Here is a 22,277-nt window from a genome sequence, read left to right as displayed (position 1 = left end):
GACTCAAAAGTGACTGCTGATATTTTTATAGAAGTTATTCTGAAATTAGTTTTGACACCTTTTGAGTCAATACTTCTCTTTCTTAGTAAGCTAATTTGAATTTTAGTATTAGTATTTAGTATAGTATTTAGTGCTAGCATTTTATTTGGTAACTAAGGTTCTATGATTATTATTATTCTAAGTTACTTTTCTCACATTAAGTAAACTTAAATGTGGAAAACTTCACTAATGCCGTATTTGTAATACTCACTGTATTCACTTTAAATTGGTGAGAATGGAAATGTTCTGTTACTGATATGCCTAAAGCTTCTAACTGCAGTGTCTACTGATCTTTTTGTGTTTGTGCAGATATGTTTACCAGCTGGAAGCCAGCACTTGGGGCGGCAGCAACACCAGTGATAAATATGTTATACAAACACCAGTAGGAACACCAGAGAAAATTCATGTCCCATATAATGTCACAGTAATTGATGCATATTCTATATTTCTAGCTTGGGATGTGCCAGGTAAAAATGTATTTCTATGTAGTACTTTGTAGCAAAATGAAAGGATTGAAAAATTAGTGTATCCAGGTAGGCAGCTGAATCATTTTGATATTTTTATTCTTCATATTTGGTTTTAGTGTTTGTGATTTTAAATAACCAGTGTCTGAAGCTGTTGTTTCCTAGAGACATATTATTTTAATAATACTGACCTAGATACTTGACATGGGTATTGTGAGGTTTAGCTGAACAAAGTCCTGCATGTTTTGGTGTTAGCTATTACTGAGTGCAAATATTAATGAAAAAAACCCAAAAAATTATAAGTTTTCTGTTGGTACTAACCTGAGTTATCCCCAGAGAAACCTGAAAATCTTTAAGGTTGTGTGATAGAGATCCTGTGCTAGTTTTCACCTGATTGAGTAAATTTTACTTGCCTGAGCACCTCAGTGTAATGTGGATATGTTACCTTGCAGTATGGTGGATCAGCAAAGGCCCAGAAGTATTTTTACTCAAGTTACTCTTCTCCTGAAAATGGTCAAATGGCCTTCACCTGCTATAAAGCTGGGCTTGCAAGGAATAATTGAATTATAGTATCCTTTTGTAAGAGAAACTATGCAAAGTTTCATCAATATAGATCATAGTTTAAGTGATTGGTGCACTTTAGTTATCTTATAAAAATGATATGCTGTATTTATTGGGATAATGAGAGCCATGTAATGAACAATCTTTTGTCTAGTCTTTTGTCCAACAAGGTGTTTTCTAGTTTGGAGATACTGGTTTTTTTCAGTTTAAAATTACATCAGCTTTTTTAGAAACTTCAGATATTTGCATATTGCAATAACAGCCATATGTGTTTTATCAATTAATTCATGGGAGTTTTTATTATCTTCTTTTCCTAATTATTTAAGATGGTCTATCCTTGTTTAGCAAGGGTCAATTGGCATTAAAAATAAAGTCACCTAGAAAAAGTATTTTGCCTTCAAGACTGGGATTGCAAGTGTTGTGGCAGTGCTTAGCAGCACTCACCCTACCCATTTAAGCAATGATTAATAAATCTATAATACCCTGAGCTGTCAATCTTTTAGTTTTCAGGAGCACAAAATCCATTATAGAAATGCTATAATATATGAAAAAGATTAAAATCTTAAATTAAACTTTTTCCCCCTACTGCCTGAAAGGATTTAGAACCCTGCAGAAGGCAGGTGAATTCAAATGGCATATAATCTACAGTTGGTTTTATTGGAAAGTGACTCATGCTGTATTATAGTTTTGATAATAAATATAATTTAAGGGACAAAATATTCAGCAACATTATAAATAGATTTTAAACATAAGAATGTACTGGAATAGCATAGGCTGTGAAGAGTGGGGTGTTTCCCAGAAAAGATCGTCCCTGTTCTAGACCTTTTCCAGCTGCTTAAATTCCTGTTACTCACAGTAGGTTACAAACCTGCAAGGAGAACCTGTGTAGTACATTTGGTTTTGTTGCAATTAATATTGTGGATACAAAGGTCCATCTGTTCCTGAAACCACACAATCAGAGGGATGAGGAGGAGGCTGGGCATGCAGAAGATGCAGGGTTGCTGTATTCATAAATCTGTAGAAATCATTCTCCACAGATGGGAAAGGAACATGTCCTTCTTTTCAGATATTGGGACACACCTTGAACTTATCTCATTTCTGTGGATATTTGATAACTCTTCCTCTTTGCCTTCTTGTTGTGGGGCTAATTATTTAGTTTTTTTAAATATGAAGGAGGGATTTTCATACTGTGCTTCTGTTGGGTGTTGTCCTGGTTTCAGCTAGAATGGAGTTAATTTTCATCCTAGTTAAGAACAAAACAGGAGAGCAAATCTTGCTGTTTCTTTTATTATAGCACTTCTGGGCCACTAGCTGATCTTATAAGGATGGGGAGTACTAACAGCAGAGAAATGCTACTGAATGTTACTGAAAGCTACAATGCTATTAATGCTGCTAAAACCCATGGGCAGAAGCACTGTTCTATGCAGAAGCTAGGAAATAATTACTGACCCTTCATAATCCTGCTTTGTGCTCAGTCTGTGGTCCTATGGGCTGCTAGAGGTTTGTTTTGTTTTTTTTTTCCTAAGAGTAAGACTGCAGAGGATGCAGGTGGAAGGTTTATTTTGGAAGTTCTGATCTTCTGGAATAGCACAGATCCCATTAACATGTTCTATCCTACAGGTGTCTGGGGTCACATACATCCCCAGCTTGGTAGGATTAGCCTAAAGTGTCTACTGCTTCTTATCCTTATGTCCATGTACATAGAATTTTCCTTTTTTTAAATCTATTTCCTTTCTGTGCATAAATCATTGACTCTCAATAGGCTATATTGAGGCAACATAGGTTTTCCTTATAAACTTAGGATGCACCTTTACTTACAAGGATTGTCAGGCTTGGCAGTCACTCTTGGACAAAACTCTTCACTGGTATAGACTTGATGTTAGAAAAAGTGATTTTAATTATCAAAGTTTTGATGAGAAGGTACTTGTCCATAGTGTCTCCTGTCTGTGGATATCAGGGCTGCTTTGGCATTCTGTCTTATCTGCTGTAATAAATTTGGATCAAATAATCACCCTCAGGATTAATTACAGACACATCATATTACACAGTCCTTCCTTTTGGATGGTTTAATTATAATGTTTCAGCATCTGTAATATATTTAAATCTTGTGACTTTATAGATATGTAGCATTTCAAAACTCCTGACTTAGCTAAAGAGCAAGGTGGTCCAGTAGTGGTTAAAGTGACAGATTCAGAAAAAAAATACTTGACACACCTCACTCACTGTGGAAATAGGGCTTTATTTTCTGAAATAGGTATTCCATTATCTTGTGTGGCATTGCCTCAGTGCACAGACCTCAGAGGTATGGTACATTTCACTGATATGCTACAGAAGGATATGTTACAATTATTATGGAACAACTATTAGTGCCATGGATAGAAGCAGAAGAGCCAAATGGAAAAAAAAAAAAGCCCACTGCATAATATCCCCAAGGTATATCCATAAATGTTATTGATAGGTGGTCAGGTAGCCATCCTGCATTCCAACTCATTGACAACCCCACTGCTCCTCACTGGGGACCTGATTCTTCTGGGTGTCTTCAGCTGCTGCTGGTGCTAACTTGTAAGCTGAACATGCTCAAAATAAGATCCTGTCCTCTGCTCCTTGGATACCTGTTTCATGTATTAATGATCATCTGGATTAAAATATTTCACTCTATCCATCTGGAGGTTTGCTTATCAGTCACAATGACAGTTGTGTAAAATCTGAATTCTTACTTTATTTTTCTGGGGATCAAACATGGTATTTGAATACCACATATTTGTCAGCTTCTCCAGCTAACTTGGTTTCTTGTGGACTAGCAAATGGGACTTTCGATAAGCTAATGTCACATTCTGTCTTTGGTTTTTTGAGTAAATTATTGTTTGCTCCACCTCACTGTAGAACAAGCTTTTCAAGCTCAATATCCAAAGTTCTGCATCTTGCAAACAATCAGCATCTCCAGCTGTTACTGTTTTCAGTCTTGGTGGTAGCACTTGATGCAACCAAATTGAGACATCAGGATGTTTGAAGCATAATGTAAATAGTTAATCTCAGGAAGCCAAATAGATTGTTTCATTTTGTGAATTTAAAAATTAAAATACATTTTTAGAAGACATGATGTTCCTGTTTCAGTATTTGTTTCCTATAAGTGAAAAAAGTTTAACTATTTGGCTTGAATTGTGATTGGATTTCACATCATAGTAAAAAAATTTTCAACTTCAAACAGATTTTGGGTGACCAGTCTGTAAGTCTGTGGCTTTTTATCCCCAATTTTAAGCATCTTGTGCTGCAAATTCTATTTTTGACCTAGCCTAGTTTTGAAGTACACAGAACTGTCAAACCTAATTTGCAAAGTTTTGCACAGAATTGTCCATTAAATGTTATCCAAATATGCCCACAAAAACCCAGGGTTTCATTTGATTGATTTGTCCCATTGCAAAATGTGCACCTGCTGTGAAATGAAGTCGCAGAGAAAAAAAAAAAAAAAAAGTGGAATAATTTAACTTTTTTATTTGTAAAGATAATCAGGGTTTTTCTGATTACATCTTAACTTCATAAATGTTAAATAACCTATCAGCATCTAGTTGTTGTAAATTATGAAAAAGAGTATTGCTGGGAATATTAACCAACTAAATCCTTGTTCTTTAGTGAACATGAAAATGTGTTATGGCAGGTTGTCATTGTGCTCATGGTAACTTTGACACCAAATAACAAAACTGCCATTTGCATTTAGGGTAAATTGGTTCACTTGTGCTTTTACGGTTCCTTTTATTCTGACATAAATTTATGAACTCTGGAACTAACCAAGTCGTGTGGCTTCCCAGATGACTTTAACAAATATGCCCATTTCATTTCCTTCAGTCATCAGAGCACACAAGGTAGTGGTTTCAGACTGGCTGCAGATGCTGAAGGCTGTTCTGAAAGAAAGGGGGATTTTTACAAGTGTCTATATTGTAAGAGTATATATTAGAATTTTCCAGATTAGGAGTGATCCTTTGATCTTCATTGTCAATGAATTTCATCAAAGTGTAGAAGGATTCCACTGGACATTGGAATTTTTCAGGATGCTTGTGTGATTTTATTTACAATTTCGTTTTCACTTCTTGAGAGTATTTTTTCTCCTGAGCATATTTATTGTTTGTATCATTACTAATATAGTGCAACATTTAGCAGAATTTTAAGATTTTGTTTCAGGTGTGAGATGGTGTTTTTTGAATAATTTCTGTTATGGACTGAACACTGTCCAACTTTGTTGGAGAGATCATTTACTGTGAAATAGATGTCCCTTGCTGCTTACTGATGGTTATATTCAGCTGTCCCTGTTTGTATTCAGTCTTCCTTGGAAATCAAGCTGAATAGTTTCAATTTCAAAGGTTTCTGGTGATTTTTGCCTAGAATAAATGCACTGATCAGATGCAAAAAACTGAATCATATAACTTCATAAAGGAAAGGGTTTTCCTGGCTGAAATATCTAGTCAGTTTTCAGGACAGGAGAAGAAGGGGACCTTGAATAGGAGATTATAAAAAGGTTTCTATTGGTGTCCTCTGTACCATTTCAAACTCTTTCAGATATTCTGTTGTATCCTTTACAGACCCTCCAATTACAGGGTGGAAATACTACTACTACTACTAATAGTAATAATTATTTATCTTTAACAATATATTTTTGATTACTGGTAACATTTTGCACTCCAAACTCAAGTGTACTCTTCTGGAGCATTTCATCTTCCATATATCAGGCAAAAAATAATTTTCTTTGATGCAAAACCAATCTACTTCAAGATCACCTCTCAGAGGTTTACTCTGTAATATCATCCTTGATTTAAAAAGTTGCATTTCTGATATTCCATTTTTAATGATTAGATCTTGGTATTTTTCTTGTAACTTTTACACTGAAGAAAGAAAATTTTGCAGAGGAATTTTTGCATTTTTTTGTCTCCTTCTCCCTTCACCTCTTCCAACAACTCCTGACAACATCTTTGTTCTTCCTGTGAGCTGAATAGTTGAGTAAGATTGAAGTCATGCCTCTACTTCAGGGCTATTTTTCAGCTTTTTAGTGTAATGGCATTTTCTTTGTCTAGCATCTAGTCAGGCAGCAGAATGTTATTTCTTTAGGATTTTTATATGCTCTTTTTCTTATGGGAATTGTAAAAACATCGTGTTTCAAAGGTTTTTCTGATCTTTCAAAGTACATCAGTTGTTCATAGTACCACAACTAAACCTGAAATCTCTGATTTCTTGTAAACTTTTGGGTTTTAGTTATCTATATTCACATACATACTTAGCTAAAAAACCCATCTAATACATGCACAACAGTGGAAAAAAAATGTTCTTTGTAGCTTCAGGGTAGTGGTAGCAATTTAGATGCTTTATCAGAAGAGGACCAAAATTGTAATTAGGAGAAAAATCTGACTTTTTTTCCAAAGTTACAAATGGAAAGATTCTCAAGGTGTGGACAAATCTCAGAACTGCTCACAGGCATCTGGTCCTTGTTGCAGTCACAAAGACATCTCTGTGACTTGTAAAGGAGGTGTTGTGTTGAAGAGAAATGTGCTTTTACTTATCAGATACATCTTGGCTCATTCAGAAAGGAGCCTTGTCCAGGCTGTACTTTGTCCTTTCTTAAGGTTGTTCCTTATGTGACTGCAGAATGAAGGAAACACACTCAGTACAAACTCTTCTTTGGTCGTTCTCTTGGTTTTATGAGATTGCTGCTGTCTGCACAGAACAGTCCATAGTGGACAAAAAATTAAAAGCCTACAGCCCATTTCCTAATAAAAAATACCACCCAAGGAAACTAAAAATCAGACAAAACCACCAGCCAATCAACCAAAACCCGTAGGCACTCCATGGGGAAGTAGAAAAGAGAGCATCCAGGAACATCTGCTTATTGTTCTAAAGGGATGGTATATGGCTTGTTTTCAGCTTCTCAAGAAAACTAGAAAATTAAGAACTGACAGCATGGGAATATGAATAGATGGGGGAAATGTTTGATTTCAAATACTAAAAAATGAGAGGGTTTTTTTTAATCAAAACCAGAAAGTTTGTTTTTACATCATTTAAAATTATATGTTTCTTGGCTCAAGCTATTGTATTGTACTCTACTGGTGAAGCAGGCTAAGAACCTACACTCAACTACTGCTGTTTGGCTAAAAAGGCATAATTTGCTGAATGGTTGCAATTCACTTGTTTGATCACAAGACTATTCAAACAGCAGTGCTTAGTAGCAGTTACTCCTGCAAAATTCATAAAAGCTGCCTGGTTCCAAGTCATATGGTCGGTCTTCCCAGAAGTGGCAATTGCAAAACAGGCATTGAATTGAATTTTGATTCTTACCTAAGAACCATAATGTCTGTCTTCCACTTGTAATCTGCAGATGGATCTGTTTCAGTTTATATTTAAATGATTGTAGTTTTCAAAAGAGGCAGTAGGGAAAACCTCCAGAGGGGGCTTACATTTAAAATTGCATGTGATGAATGGCTCTTTGAAGTTGCCCTGCACTGTTGTTAGTGTTTCAGATAATCACTGGTTCCTCTCTGTTTCACAACAGGGATATTCATTGTCAATGTGCCATTGGAATACAACATCCTACTAAATGCAAGCAGTCCCACTCTGCTGGTGAAGCCAGTGGGACGTGCACATTTTGCCTTTGTTGATGGCCTGGATCCCTACACCCTCTATGAGATAAGAATACAAGCATGCCAGAGTGGTAAGGCAATTTAAAACACTCATCTATGTGACTGGAGAGGATTTTCCAGGTAGCTTCAACTCTGCAAAACAGATTAAATCATTTTATGCTGGAGTCAAATGTTTACCTAGTAAAAAGAAAGCCTAGCACTGAATGAAGCATTAAATATTTCTCCATGTCTCATGTATGTATTTCTCCATGTCTCATGTATGTATTTCTCCATATACCATGAATATATCAAAAGGAGGTTTAAAATATGCCTTTTAGGTTATATGTGCCACTTTATTATAAGCTTTTCACAAGCAGCTTAAAGATCTTTGAAAATGGATGTAAAGAACTGAATCAGTTCTGTAACTAGTCACCACCAAGAAGTGGTGAACATAAAGACAGGAGAGAAGAGCCCAAAAATTAGAAATTTTCAAAAATCTATTGAAATAAGTATTTCTAAAATGACAATTTTGAACCAATTTGCTTCTCACTCTCACTGCTGAAAATCAAGAGTAGTTCATTTGTAGAGTTCTGGAAATTTAGATGAGTATTTAACAATGAAATGAGGTGAAATGAGACACCATTTTTCCACCATTGACATTCATTTGCTTTTAATGTATGTTTTTGTTGAGGAAAAGGCTCTTATCCTTACACAAACTTCTCTTTTTGTAGGTGGGTGTGGAGTGGGTGGGCAAATATATTCAAGAACTGCTGAAGCACCTCCCAGAGAGCTGAGCCCACCTGTTGTTAAAGCAATTGGACCTGCACTCATAGAAGTGAAATGGGCACCACCCAGGAAACCAAATGGCATCATTACTAACTACTTTATCTACAGGTAAATGCCCTTACCACCTCAGATTCTTAGTCCTACTCAATGGTTCCTTTCTTTAATCCTTGATTTTTTGGGAGGTGAATACAGGTGTAGAAGTACATGAAAAAATAGATATTACCTTTTAAATGCTAAGGTGTTAAGCTGATATATAGATGGCCATGTTGGGAATATGAACTCAAACAGGAATCATCTTCCTGAAATATGTTTTAAAAATTCAAGGGAACAAAAATCTTAGAAAAAGTTTGTAGGATAGATATTTGTACTGTGCCTATACAGACCAGTAGGTACAAACTTCTCTGATGGACAGTTGAGAATTTTGTAATGGAAACGGGAGTAATTCGCCAATTCTGAGACTTTTAAAAGCATAAAAAGGTATCAAGGTTCCTAACCCAGATCAATTTTCCAAGATAATTTATGTTCCTAAGTAAGTGATCTAGATAGTGATTACAGTACAGCTGTTTATGTACCTTGGTGTTTGTGTTCATCTGCCCTGTGTAGGTTGTTGACTGATGCACTGATGCATTCTCACTTCCTGTGAGGAGTTTCTAAGCCCTGTGTGAGGGTTTTTCTGTACAGACAGCTGTGTTTGGGGCAGTATTAAACTAGCAGAGCACTGATCTCTGCTGTGCTTGTTGACTCTTTGTTAAAAACTCACTGAGGCGACCTTCTGGAATGACTTCAGAAGGCAGAGAATGTAAAACTCAAGCCATTTGAGAGGGATTTAAACTCTGAAGTTCCTGGGTTTTCCAACTCTTACGTTTGTGTGGCAAACACATGCTGGGCTGATCCTAGCCTCCCACAAAGAATTTGGGACTTTTTATTATATTAAAGGTGTGACTGAGAAGAAGGAAATCCAATTATCTTTTGGAATCCTCAGTGATAATTAATATAAATTCATTTCTGCCTTAAAGATGTTAGTGGTCTCTAAAAATTCCTGCTGTCTTGAAATAACCTTTTGTTTGCCTTTTTTTAATTGTCTGATCAAAAAACCCAAGTCCCTCCCCTGCATAAAGAGGAATAAAGTGCATGTTATAGCCCAAGACATGTCTTCACTCTGTTGGTTTTGTAAATAAAGCTGATGATTACCGCTGCTATTCCATGGCAACCATAGAAAGGGAAAACAGGAAATATAATGCAGAAAGCCTGCTTCAGTGAAAAATACTGTAAATTGAATTTGACAGCATTTGATGGCATTTGATTATTCTAGTCACAGCCAAACAATGATATAAAGAGTAATATGAAACAGAATGTGTTACTGCCTAGCAGACTCAAAAGCAATAAACCTTCCTCCAATGTGACACAATCACTTCACAATCATAATTGTAGCCTGTTTGATACCTCTGAGTACAGCAGAAGGGCACTGACTGACATAGATACATTTTGTTTTTTATTTAAAGTGAAATGAAAATGGCGCACTGGGGCTCCAGATACAATCGGTATATTCACCTACATAGGCATGAATCACTTGGCAGTTATTTCAGCTGAAGTTTAAATGTGCTTAGACAACAACAATATCAAATCTTTCTCAGATAGCTGCAAAAAAATCAGAAATGGGATGTAAGCACATAGTTCTTTTTCATTTTGTAGCCACACATGGCCTTACATTGTTATAGCAGCAAGACTGCACTATTTCTGTGGGAGGTTATGGAATGTAATTTCTTCTTCAGTATGTGCCTCTTCCTTACTGCATCACCACCAAAATAAATTCATTTAACTCAAAACCTGGAATACTTGGGGACCTAGTGTCTGTGCAGATCTCTGCATTAAAGTGGCAGGACTTGTGCTTTCCTCTAACATCATAAAACTACTCCCAACTTTGCAGCCATTTTGCTAGAAAACAAAAAATTCAAATGTTATTTTATGATAGAAGAGATGGTGATGTATCTTTTTTATTCATAAAGCAGCTTTAAACACAGACCTGAGGCTTTTAAATTTTTCTAGCAAGGACCACAACTTAGAAGAATCAGTGAATGAGAAAAGATCTGGTTCATGAGATGATAATCTAATCTAGTTCTGTTCCCATTCATCATGACTTAACATCTCTCTGCCAGCCACAGAACTTGCTACTCTGAAAAAAAAACTAATATGAAAATAGATGATATATATTTGTTGCTGCATTTTAGTAAGTTATAGGTCACACTAACTCTCTCTTGATTAACAGGGTGCACTGTGTAGGAGGCATGAGATGGCCTTTACAGACATATTGCCTGTATAATTAAAAATAAATGCTTCCTTAAGGGAGCATCTGATTTTTTTTCTGTCAAACTGTCTATGTCTTGACCCATAAGATTATATTATTTAGTATGTATTTGTGAGATTGAAATGTAGCTCTCGTTAGCTGAGCAGTCCTGTTGGTGAAACTGTAGCAGAAAAATGAAGAGGCAATTTAGGACAGAAGACATGTCTCAGTAGCTGTCGTGACTTGCAGTGGAGAGGCTTCCAGATTGACTCTTTATGATTAATTCATTGCTTAACCGTATACCCTTAACCATGAGTTGTACCCAAGACAGCTTCCAAGGAACATATGTTACTGGATGGTTTAATGTAGAAATCCCAATGGGTGCTTATGTCATTGAATACAAGAGCTCCTGAAGGCTTTTATTTATACCTGTAATTGATCTAATACCCAATCTAAACTAGTGTATTACATGCAATAACTTCAAATTCCTTCTGGCTTGTTTTTTTTTGCATCAGAGCTCATGTTAAAAAAAACCAAAAAAAACATACCCCAAATTGCGAAAGCTATATTAGTGTAGATTTGGGGAATACAAATGTAAGTGATGTTTCTTTGTTTAATTAAATGTGAAATTGCAGAGGGGGAGCATTGCTAATGTTGCATTGTTCCCCCACATTTGACGGCGTGATTCCCCGATTGTTTGAATTTTACCCCAAGACTTCTCAGTGTTGCTAAAAATACCTCCCTTCCACTTTGGTAAGCAAAGCAGCAGGCACTGCTAAAACATGTAATTTAGTTGTATGGTGAGAGGTAAACATGTGAGGAATAATTCTGGTTTGACCCTCGAGACCGCGGGGATTCGTCGTGCGCACAGGGAAGCGAGGCTGCAGCACAGCTCTGGAGTTATCTGTCACAAAGGAGATTATATCCTCCTCCTTGTGTCATCCTCCTCGGATTGGCACTGGGGCAGGCAGAATTTGCCCTTATAAAAATAACTATCTGAACATCTTTGAAATGAATGTAAGCAGCAAATCAGACTATGCAGATTCAGAGACGGCTTCCAGCTCTTGGAAATGTTATTCTCCTTTGCAGCTCGTTGTACACAAGGAATACTTCCAGTTAAATGAGCAGCTGAATCTTAAATCTTAAGATGACTGAAATGATTGCTGATTGTTCAACCACTTCTGTTCAAAGTTTATTCATACATGAAGATATTCTGGTTTTTAGCCCTACAGATGGAACCATTTACCTAACCATAAGTTTCATTCATTAAATAGTCAGCAGTAATAAGATCTAAATACTTAACCAGGCTACATTGAACAGCTTTGCCTGTGAATCAGCTTACAGTTGGTGGCATATTTGATCATTCAGTGTGAAAAAAAAATGTTTATCACATAGTTTAGAATATTTATAAAACATAAATTTATGTATTCATTTGAGTCCCATACTGTTTGGTTAGCAAGACACATTAAATGTGACTTTCTTGCATTAAAATGTACTCTCTTTTCCCTTATTTACATAGATTTTTTTGGACATGTTTTTGGGTACAAAGAGAAAAGGCTATATTTTTAGGTGCAGGAGAAAGACATGGTAATGATTCACCTTTCAAAATTGTATCTTGCATTACATCAGTGAACAGCATCCAAGGGAGAGTTCTGCAGGAGGCTTAACTTGCCATTATAACAGAGCATGGGCAATTGTATTAAAAATTGTTACCAGAATTTTGGAGACAATGGGAAATTTTGGGCCCTGACTTTTACAGAGAGACTGAAAATTTCTAGGGAATCTTTCCCACTTCTTCTACCTGCCAATCTTTGGCCAGTTCTGCCAAACAATCCTCAGTATAAATATATCTTGCAATTTGCCTGTTTCACTATGATAGAGATATTGTACCTCAAAACTCTTCTTTTTTTAAAAAAAAAAAATCACACTTTAATGTGTGTAAACTAAACAGTGTTCACATAATCTGATTATCTCAGAATTTAGCAAAACTTAATTAGTTTTGTATTAGAAAATAATGTCTTCTTTCCTGCCTTATATATACATATACACAAAGGATGAATAAAAAGCTGTGTACACACTTGCATTCATTATGTTCTTCATATTTGCATGTTAATACCTGGGAATATATTATTACAAGCAGCTAAGATTATCAGTTTTAAAAAATCAATGCTTTTTTATTTTTAAATTAATTCCTGGTTTGACCTAACAGGATAAAATCGAATAGCTTCCTTTGAAGCCCAGATTTTCTCTTGCCAAAGAAATGTTCTTCAGCTTCTGTGTGTGTTTGTAGTGATGATGACACCCAGTAGCCAGACAAACCAATTTTACTTCTGCAAATTTGCCCTACTTGCAATAAAAGTGGCAGATAATATAATTTGGATTTTTGTTGTTGGCATGGAGGGTGAAAGTGCTTTTATGTTCTGAAAAAGCCAAGGTTCCTGTGAGGAGTAGGGGTAATACTTAAATTCATGTGCAGTACAGCCCAACCATCACTGAGATTTATCACAGTGTGTAAATGTAACCAACTTAATTTCACACAAACATTTTTATGCCAAGTGAAAGAATTGATTTGATAACTCTGTTTTGAAGATGAGTGCTCAGCTTATTAAAACTGTTGTAAATTATATGGAAGAAGGGGCCATATTACAAAGGGGCTGAGGATCATCTGCAATCTCTTGTACTCAGAATATCACCAGGTCCAAGGCAAGCATATCTGCAGTTGTAATGCTATATATATACACATATATATGCATACATAAGTGTGTGTCTATATATAGATATATATATACATATATGTACATATGCACAAAAAGAAAAACCCATTGTGCCAGAAACTAATAAAGTGAATTTTCTTCATATATCTTAGGTTTGCATTTTTAAACAAAAACAGTGTTAGAAAAAATATGTAGTTTATTACAGAAAACACTATGTGTGATATTTTAATGAGGTTTGGTGGTGGAGCTGCAAATTCAGCTAAGTTTATGCACAAGGGATTACTTATTCAATTTGCAAGAAAAAATGGGATATTTAGTGTGAGCAAACCAGATTTTGAAAGTGCACAGCTTTAGTTTTGAGGGCATGATAGAATATTTATTCCATATTCACTAGGTAACATTTTTCTCCAGTAAATTAGTCACGAGTTTTCCATAAATGAGAGATTCAGAAGTGAGTACCTCTGTAAAAGGATTGATTTTCAGAAATGCCTAAAACTTGCACCCGTATTGTAATTCAAGTCATTGCTTAGCAACTACAGAGAGATTTAAAATCTCATGTTCTAAGTTCTGAAAGTTTCATTTGTGGTGTGTTCCATCCTAGAAGGACAATATGCTGTAGTGTTGCTACTCTGCTGCCCTGGACTGTGACAGCACACTTGTTTGACATGTTTTATGGTATTCTTCTAGATAAAGGAGAATAATTGATTGCCTCAAAAATCTCTTCTTTACTACTCAGCACCTAACACAAGTTCAGGGAAATGCTTTTAAGATGCAAAGATAGCTAGTCAGTTCCTTGTGTGTGTGTGTAAAGTACAGAAATAATTCCTGTATTTTGCAGAGATGCAAGTTGAACTTGGAACTTTAGGATCAACTATTATGGGAGAGCTAAAGCTATTTTCTATTTTAAAAACACTGCTTTTGGTTTAATTCTAGACGTCCTGTGGGCAGCCAAGAAGAGCTGCTTTTGTTCATCTGGACTGAAGGAGCTTTGGAATTCATGGACGCGTCCGATGCTCTCCAGCCTTTTACTCTCTACGAGTACCGTGTCAGATCTCAGAATTCTGTGGGATCTGTGGACAGCCTGTGGGCTTCCACCCAGACTCTGGAGGCGTCCCCATGGGGCATGGGAGCCCCTGGGGCACAGGCCACAGGCGCCTACTCGGTGCAGCTGAACTGGACCCAGCCGGTGTCCCCCAACGGTGTCATCTCTCTGTACCGAGTGGTGTACCAAGAAAAACACAGCGACCCCACATTCAGAACCCCAGCTGTCACAGCACTCACTGTAATGGTAAGAACTGGACCACAAAACCTGTTTTAAGACGTTTTTACCCTGCTTTGATCTCTGTTGTTGTCCTGGTTTTAAGGACAGGTATCTGCCAATAAAGGCAGAAGCTTCTCTTTGAAATTGAGAATGTAAACTCCCCCCCCACAAAATTATTATAAATTTGAAATTAAGGGGCTCTGAGGCAAAGATATGGGAATTAGGAATAACAGTTATTTACTGGGAAAATAGAAATACAGTATTACAAAAAAAAACCAAAAAACCAATCCAAGTCCTGAGAGCGTCAGAATACAACCTGACACCCTGTCAGTCAGGGTGGTGGTAGCAGTTCCATTAAATGGTGGCTACAGTCCCCCTGCAATGGCAGATGTGGTCCAGTTGAAGCAGTGCTCCTGTAGAAGGGTGCAGCCTTCCTCCAGAAGTCCAGGGATGATGTAGAATGGTCCGGCTTCTCCTCTGGAATCCAGTGGAAAAATGGATAACTTGCTGTCCTAAAGCTCCATTTTTATCTAGGTAGGAAATGTTTGGCTCCTCCCCCTGGGTGGAGCATCTCCCAGTGGGATGATGTAATTTTATCAGTCATACAGTGGGACTCAATGGGCCAGCAGCAGATGATATCTCCTGGAGGGAGGATGGGTTGTGGAAAAGATAAAGATGATTGCCCCAGCTGGTTTAAAGATGGCCCATTAGCAGATGGTATGTGCCACAGAGATGAGGAAATCACTGCCCCACTTGGCTTCAACAGATGGTGACAGAATACACATTTCTGGCCACATCAACCCAACACAGTTGTATATTAAACTCTCTCTTAACGCTGGTTAGAAAAGTGGGGTCTCCAATTTCCTGTCATTTTGTTGGTTTAAGTTTTGTGTTTGGCCCAATGCAGACTGAAATCTTTCATGTTAATATTGGATTTCTGGTAGAGGCAAGTAGATTACTCAAAAGCATGGATGTGTCATGTCTGGAGGAATTAAGCACATTCTTTGGCAGCCTTGCTCTGAAAATACTGTCCTGAATTTTTTGTCTGACCAACAAAATAGTTTCACAGGACCTGCACAAAAAACAGCAATATCACTCCTCCTGATATAGAATTCTTTATTTCAGTTGGAATCATAAAGTGAATGAATTAATTAGTAATTACATAGTTCATATATGCAACCCATTTGCATGTTCCTCTCATAATTCATCAGTAATAAAAGCAGTTCTACTTTTATTTCCAATTCAGATAATTATATTAGAATGTTACTTTGCACTGCTGATCTGTCTTTCCCTTCCCTTTCTTTTCCTGTTTCTATTCAATATGTAAAGGGATAGATTGGGGAAGAGGCATTATTTTGTGGACTGACTAAAAACATTGTGTAAACCAGTGACAGAAATGGTTATGTTTTGTGCATTTACCACTGTTCCTCCCCCCTACATATTGCACTCTAGTCTTTCTATAGCAAGACAGCTTATAGATAGTTGGACTGGACTGTTGTATATTAGGACAGCTGGTCTACTTGGTTGTCTTCTGAAAATGAATTTTAAAAGTTTAAGGAGGTTGTAATAAAGTTGGGTTCATAAACCTAGAATTTTCCCTAAATTACCTTTGTATTCCATGTTAGTATTGAAAAACACCAGAAATCCCCTAAATTCTCTATTATCCCAATTTTGAAGTATGTGGTTGACAATTCAAGTAGGATTCTAAGAAGCTTTCCCTGGAATACCCAGTAGTAACCTCTGAGTAACTTCCTCAGACAAATCTCTACATGACACTGTGGAAGAAGTTTCCACCTTGGTAATCTTAACACTTGATCTTGGTTTCAGAGCAGTTTTGTGTCCAGCTTCCTAAATGGATTAAGTTTGTAATATATCTTTTTCTGAAAAGGAGAACAGATCCTGAACTGAGTTATAGAAATAATATATATTTTTGCCTTCTGAAGCAGTTGCTTTCACATTGCACAATATGCCAGGCTTAAAAAGGTAGATTGGGATTATAAGGTCCAGTGGCATTTTGTTACTTCTTTTAAGAAAAATTACAACTGTTATAATTGTGATGATGCACCTAAGATTTTAAAACCAGTGAAAAGCCAGGGCTTCTCCTACTACTCTGCTCCAGCAGCATGCAATGTATTGCTGAGCATCAGAATTGACCTGGCTGGTCGTGCATTGCACTGTCTTCTAAGCATGCCAACAACAACAGAAAATGTCCAAGATGGTTGTACTGTGGGCAATAAAACCTACCAAAATGCTATTTTAAATAATCTTGCTACAGTGTGTTGACAGCATCAGTTAAAAGCTTTTTAGATTAACAAGCTATTATTTACTGCATTTGTATTTTCCTGGCTCCAAAATCCTTTATTTTCCCCAAACCTGAATCAAAATGACATTCTGGCAGCATATGTATAGCTGTTCTACTAGCATTGCAGCAAAGCTGGATTGCATGGTTTTCTACAGTCCTTTGCCTTGAACATCGGTCAATTATGGTATTTTTATTTAAAATATTATTCTACCCTTTGGAGACAAATTTTTTTGCACATCTCCTCCTACCCCTCCATCAGTTGCACTCACTTTATGCTGCTGCAGCTGCATTAACTGAGTAGAATTGTTGCTGATTTATACCAAGGACCTGAGATCTGAATCCTACCTCTTCTGAATACAGCAGAACAGCTAAAGCTTTGAATCAAAGATATTGACATGAAATGCATGGAGTCCTGTTATCAAAGATATCTGCAGGAGGTTAGGTCAATTATCCCAGCAGGCAAAAACCTGGACACCAACTTTCAAAGTTATAAACACTTAAAAACAGAATTTTATCATGAAATTGTTGATATGCCCTTAACTTCAGCTTTTTGAATGAGATACTTTAATTAAAATGTAATTTTATTGAAGGAACTGGAATTCCAATGATTAAACTTCTGCCCCTTTAAAATATAGCCTTCATGGGTACTAGGCTAAATCATTTAATCTCCTAAAGCATCTCTATTGGAGCTCCCTCGTGGGATATGCCATTAGTCATTCTCTCTCACAAGCTTCCATGTTACAAGTAAGACTTAAAGTATTAAGAAAGCAATGAGTTTGGTCCTTTATCTAATCTGTTAGACTCCATTCTTATCCCATTAGATTATTCCAGAAAGAAAAGCACTGCTAGAATCACGCTGGCTGATCCCACCCCTGCACTTGTTGGTTGCACCCTGGTTGCTTGCCCTGGGACATAAAGCTTGACCAGAACTTAGAGGAGAAATACAATCCTTGTGACATTGCAGGATACAAATCAAGCTTTTGCTAATGTCCCTGTAGACTGTTCTTATATGAGAGCTTAATTTCCATCCTTTTCAGAGCCAAATGAGAAGCATCTTCTGGATTTTCAAACAATTTAAGACTTATCCACTATAACTTCCCCAAATCCAGCTATTTGCTCTCCATTAATATGTCAAAGGTATGACTGTCTGGTACCTTAAGGTTATCACTGACCCCTTGAAATCTTACCCTGCCTGTGGAGGTAAAAACCAGAACTCAATTCTCAAAGCAAAAGCTGCTGCCCCTGAAATGAAAGGAGGGTGTCCTGCACCATCAGCAGCAAGTGGCATACATGTGAGCCATTCTGATGCTTCACAGTTAAAGAGCAGTGTCACCCATTTCCTTAGCTTGTTTGGCCAGGAGTGTAGTGACAAATGTTAGGTGACAGTGAGTTAAACTGACATTCTGGTTTATTTGCAAAGTCAAGTCAAGACTGGTTACAGCAGCACAAGTGTCTCCTACAATGCCTTTGCAGTTCATTTTAGCCCTCTAAAGCAGGAATCATATTTAGTGTCTTGGCATTAACATGAGACATGTGTTTATAGGGGAATGGATTTGCAGTAGGTTCTCATTTACAGAAATCTGCATAAAGTGACTAGATTGTCAAAGCAAGCTTCTCACTCTTGTGAACTTAGGACTCAAGCTTGTGAACACAGAACCCAGAGCTGATTTCATTATAAAGCCAATGAGTGCCTGCCAAATGTCATCAAAGCATCACAGCTCTTTAACTGCTGTATTCTGAATGTTGCTGTGAGGTAAAACTGTGAGTGGGTTTGGACATTTCTTGATAGACGTTTTGTGGCTGTGAAATGCTGTTTTTCCCATGACAATTATATCAAGAGTTTGGTTGCTTATTGGGAGCAGGAAAATTCAAAGCCAGGAAGACGAGTAAAAACCATAAAAATATGTAGCTGTTAGAAAACACTCGGAGAAAGAAAAGCATCCAGAGATGAGGGTTAAAAAGGAAAACTGCCTTCTATGCACAGTGCCCCCCAATTATTATTATTATTATTATTATTATTATTATTATTATTATTATTATTATTATTATTAATTATTATTATTATTATTATGTAGAATCAAAATCTCAGTGTGTTAAATTCACCTCAGCCAAGTGTAGATCAAAGTGCAATATGCTTGTTAGAGGATGAAAATATAGGTGTAAGCACTACAGGCCTGTATTCCTGGGAAATCCTGCACCTGTGCAGGTCTTCTCACAATGTGTTTTGCAGTGTGAGACTCTCAGACCAAGCTTATCCTTAAAGATTTTTTTTTTTTTTTTAGCATAACCATGCCAGCTTGGGGTGAAAAAAATTAACACATCTCTTAGCTGCTATCACCGCCCCAGCAAAGCCTCTGGTTTGGATGCAGCTGTGCTAACAGTTGAGAACACATATTGGCTTCCCTCACATTATTTGGGGAGATGGTATATAACTGCACTGGCCAAGCTTCTCTTGGCAGGTGCTGTGACAGGGAAATCTGTAGACATATTGCAGAATAGTAGTAATAAAGACTTTGGTAGGAGGATGAGGTTTTGGCTAATATGATTGTGTTGTTATAAGCAGACAGAATTTACATATCAAATAAACTGAGTCAGAATATTAAGTATGGTTTCCTTGTTCAAAAACTCCATATCAAAAATAATATATCACACATATTTTTGAGTGGCCAGTATTGCCATATATTCATGCCTACTATGCAGGATTTTACAGATATCTGGAATCATGCATCCAGAGTTAGTTTCTTTCTATTAATTACATTTTAAAATACATAATACATTCATGTGTAGTCCTTCACTTCTATTTCCTTCTATAGACCTGTGAATATTTGGCAGCATTAGAGATGAGATACCACATAGTTATTAACTTCCCTGTACAGATATTCAATAATGCAGTATGCAGTGCTGTACATGGCACCATTCTCATAGAAGTAATGAAGATTGTAACTGCAAGAATAAGAAAGAAATATGCCAAGGAGAGGGACCAGTGAAACTTTTTTATACATGCCTATTGCAGATGCTTGGGAAATGGAGTGCACCCTAAGAAAAGAGGATGAGTGTAAGTGAAGGAATCCCTGCAAATGCCATAAATTCGGATGATGTGCTGCTTAGCAATGAGTGAAAGCTGTAAACAGCAGTGGAGGGCAGAAGTTGATTAGGCTCCTGTGCTGCTGCTGGGCAGTGGGAAGTGGCCACCACCAGAAAGAAGATGGCTCCTCAGCAGTGCCCTAATGCAGCCAAAAGATCATCTCCTTAGCTCTGCAAGGGCTTATGGGTTAGGGGAAATCATACACAGATGACTAATTTTTCCATGGTTCACAGACGATCAAAGTGAAATTCAGCAGCTGTTCAGGACAAGTGACCACTCTAACGGCTGTAATATAACCTGCTAAATAGAGAGGGAATTGCATGAGAGCAAGAGGTTAGCTGTGATTATCGGCAGGTGAGTGCTTTATTGAAGTTGAAAGACCATTAACATTGATGGAGTAATTATTTCAACTTGGAAGTAATTACCTTGATGGGTGATAACTTCTCCAGTGTTCCCAGATTTGATTGGACCAAACAATTGTGAACTCTTGAAGCCTGGAAAAATATTACAACAATACTGCAATGTTTAAATTACTGAAACCACTGTTAGAGTATTTTAATTATGCCTAACAGTGAAAAGATTTTAATGTACAACAACTGGTGACCTCTCATGTATAGAGACATTTGCTTTCTAATTTCAATGAAATGATCCCCACCTACTACGTGTGTGCTGTATGTGATAGCTTTGCAAATGAATAGTTTGAGTTTAAGTGCAGTTTTTAAGATTCAAAGCCTTGTTAGCACAGTTTCAGGAAGGGCTTGTACTGGAATTGCTCTAATTGTTTCATTTGCCAGGAAAGCCCAGTAATGTAAAATGCTTTCCATGTTTTAGTCTCTAGACTTGTTAAGCTTACACAGGATGAATACAGGACAAGTGCTCCTTCACACTGAAGGCTGCTTAAAAAAATTGTGTGAGGCAATCTGTGTCTCACAGATTCTGTTGTTTCCATGCTGCTGCAGAATATGCTGGATTTGGCACTACAGCTCTGTTTAAATAAGCATTTGGATTGGCACTATGATGCCCCTCCAGAAACTGATTAAGTGCTTCAGTAAGTCCCACCTATCAAGACAGACATGTAGAATTGCCTAATTAGAGCAGAAAGGATGAAATGGATTGTTGCACAACTTAGATGATTTTAAAGTACTGTGGTAATAGAACTGGAGGGGAATAGTGAGAGAGAAAGAGAGGCTTCAGCTCTTCTATTTATACCATCCTTGCCATAAACAAGACCACTTCAGTGTCTCCTGGATGTTTCCAGCAGCTGCAGAAACATAGCTTGAGACCCTGCTGGAACTCTGCCAGGATGGAAAGAATCCTTGTGAGGGAGGAAGGAAAGGTTTGTCTGGTGTCTGTGAGGTCTTAATATGTTGTCAGGCAACTGGTGATTTGAATTAGTGAAGGTTACACTGAAGAAGTTTATTTCACTTCTTTTTTTCTTTCATGTTTTCTCCCTAATTCAGTGTGCTACATGAAGCTGACATAACTTTGTCTTTCAATAAATTTTTGGACCAGATGGAATTAAAAACACTGATATGTCTAACACCTAACCACACTCTAGATTGACTAGACCAGAGTGCCTGGATCAATAGATAATTTCTTCTACCAATGAATTAGTTACCTATTTGGAAAAATCTGGTGTATTTTATCTTTGGGCTTCTTGTGCAAGGTCCATTTTTCACCCATTGTGTAGTCTTTTTTTTGATGAGTGAAACACATGTAGAACTAGGTCTTTTGAGAGATATTTCTAATGTTTGACTTCAGATACCTAACCTAGTTAAAAGCATGAATGACCTCTACAGACCATGTAATGTTCAGAACATCTAAGACGTGGACATTTACCATCTTGGGCTGCAGCTGCTCTCCTGTGGTGCACTTGTGTGCCACTACTAGTGTCAGTCAAAGAAGGTGGTTGATTTTACACTCATTAATCAGCTTTCTTAAGCCTCACAATGGAATGCTGCAGGTTGACAGGTGTAAAAGATGTTGCTCTTTGGCAGAAGGATGGCGGTGGGTAGCACTATGGAAGTGGTAATCTTTACTGTGTGTGCACCTGCAGCCATAAGGGAATAGGTGACCGCTTGACAAAGCCTTAATTCTGATGACTAAAATTTATATGCATAAATGCTCCATATGCTGTTTCTATATATATGTTGTTGTATATACTTTATATTTATGCTTTTCT

General features: G+C 37.1%; 1 protein-coding gene across 1 annotated transcript in view; it reads left to right on the top strand.

Annotated features, from left to right (window-relative positions):
- Positions 1–22,277, top strand: part of USH2A (usherin) — a 365,445-nt gene that overhangs the window by 298,844 nt on the left and 44,324 nt on the right. The window contains exons 58-61 of the mRNA XM_056487445.1: positions 349–506; positions 7,597–7,755; positions 8,395–8,557; positions 14,381–14,735. Of these exons, the coding sequence (XP_056343420.1) occupies positions 349–506; positions 7,597–7,755; positions 8,395–8,557; positions 14,381–14,735 (835 nt within the window). The remainder of the gene's footprint in view (positions 1–348; positions 507–7,596; positions 7,756–8,394; positions 8,558–14,380; positions 14,736–22,277) is intronic.

This window comes from Oenanthe melanoleuca, chromosome 3, assembly GCF_029582105.1.
Source record: "Oenanthe melanoleuca isolate GR-GAL-2019-014 chromosome 3, OMel1.0, whole genome shotgun sequence".
NCBI classification, from domain to species: Eukaryota; Metazoa; Chordata; class Aves; order Passeriformes; family Muscicapidae; genus Oenanthe; species Oenanthe melanoleuca.
This window is presented reverse-complemented; position numbering and strand designations above follow the sequence as displayed.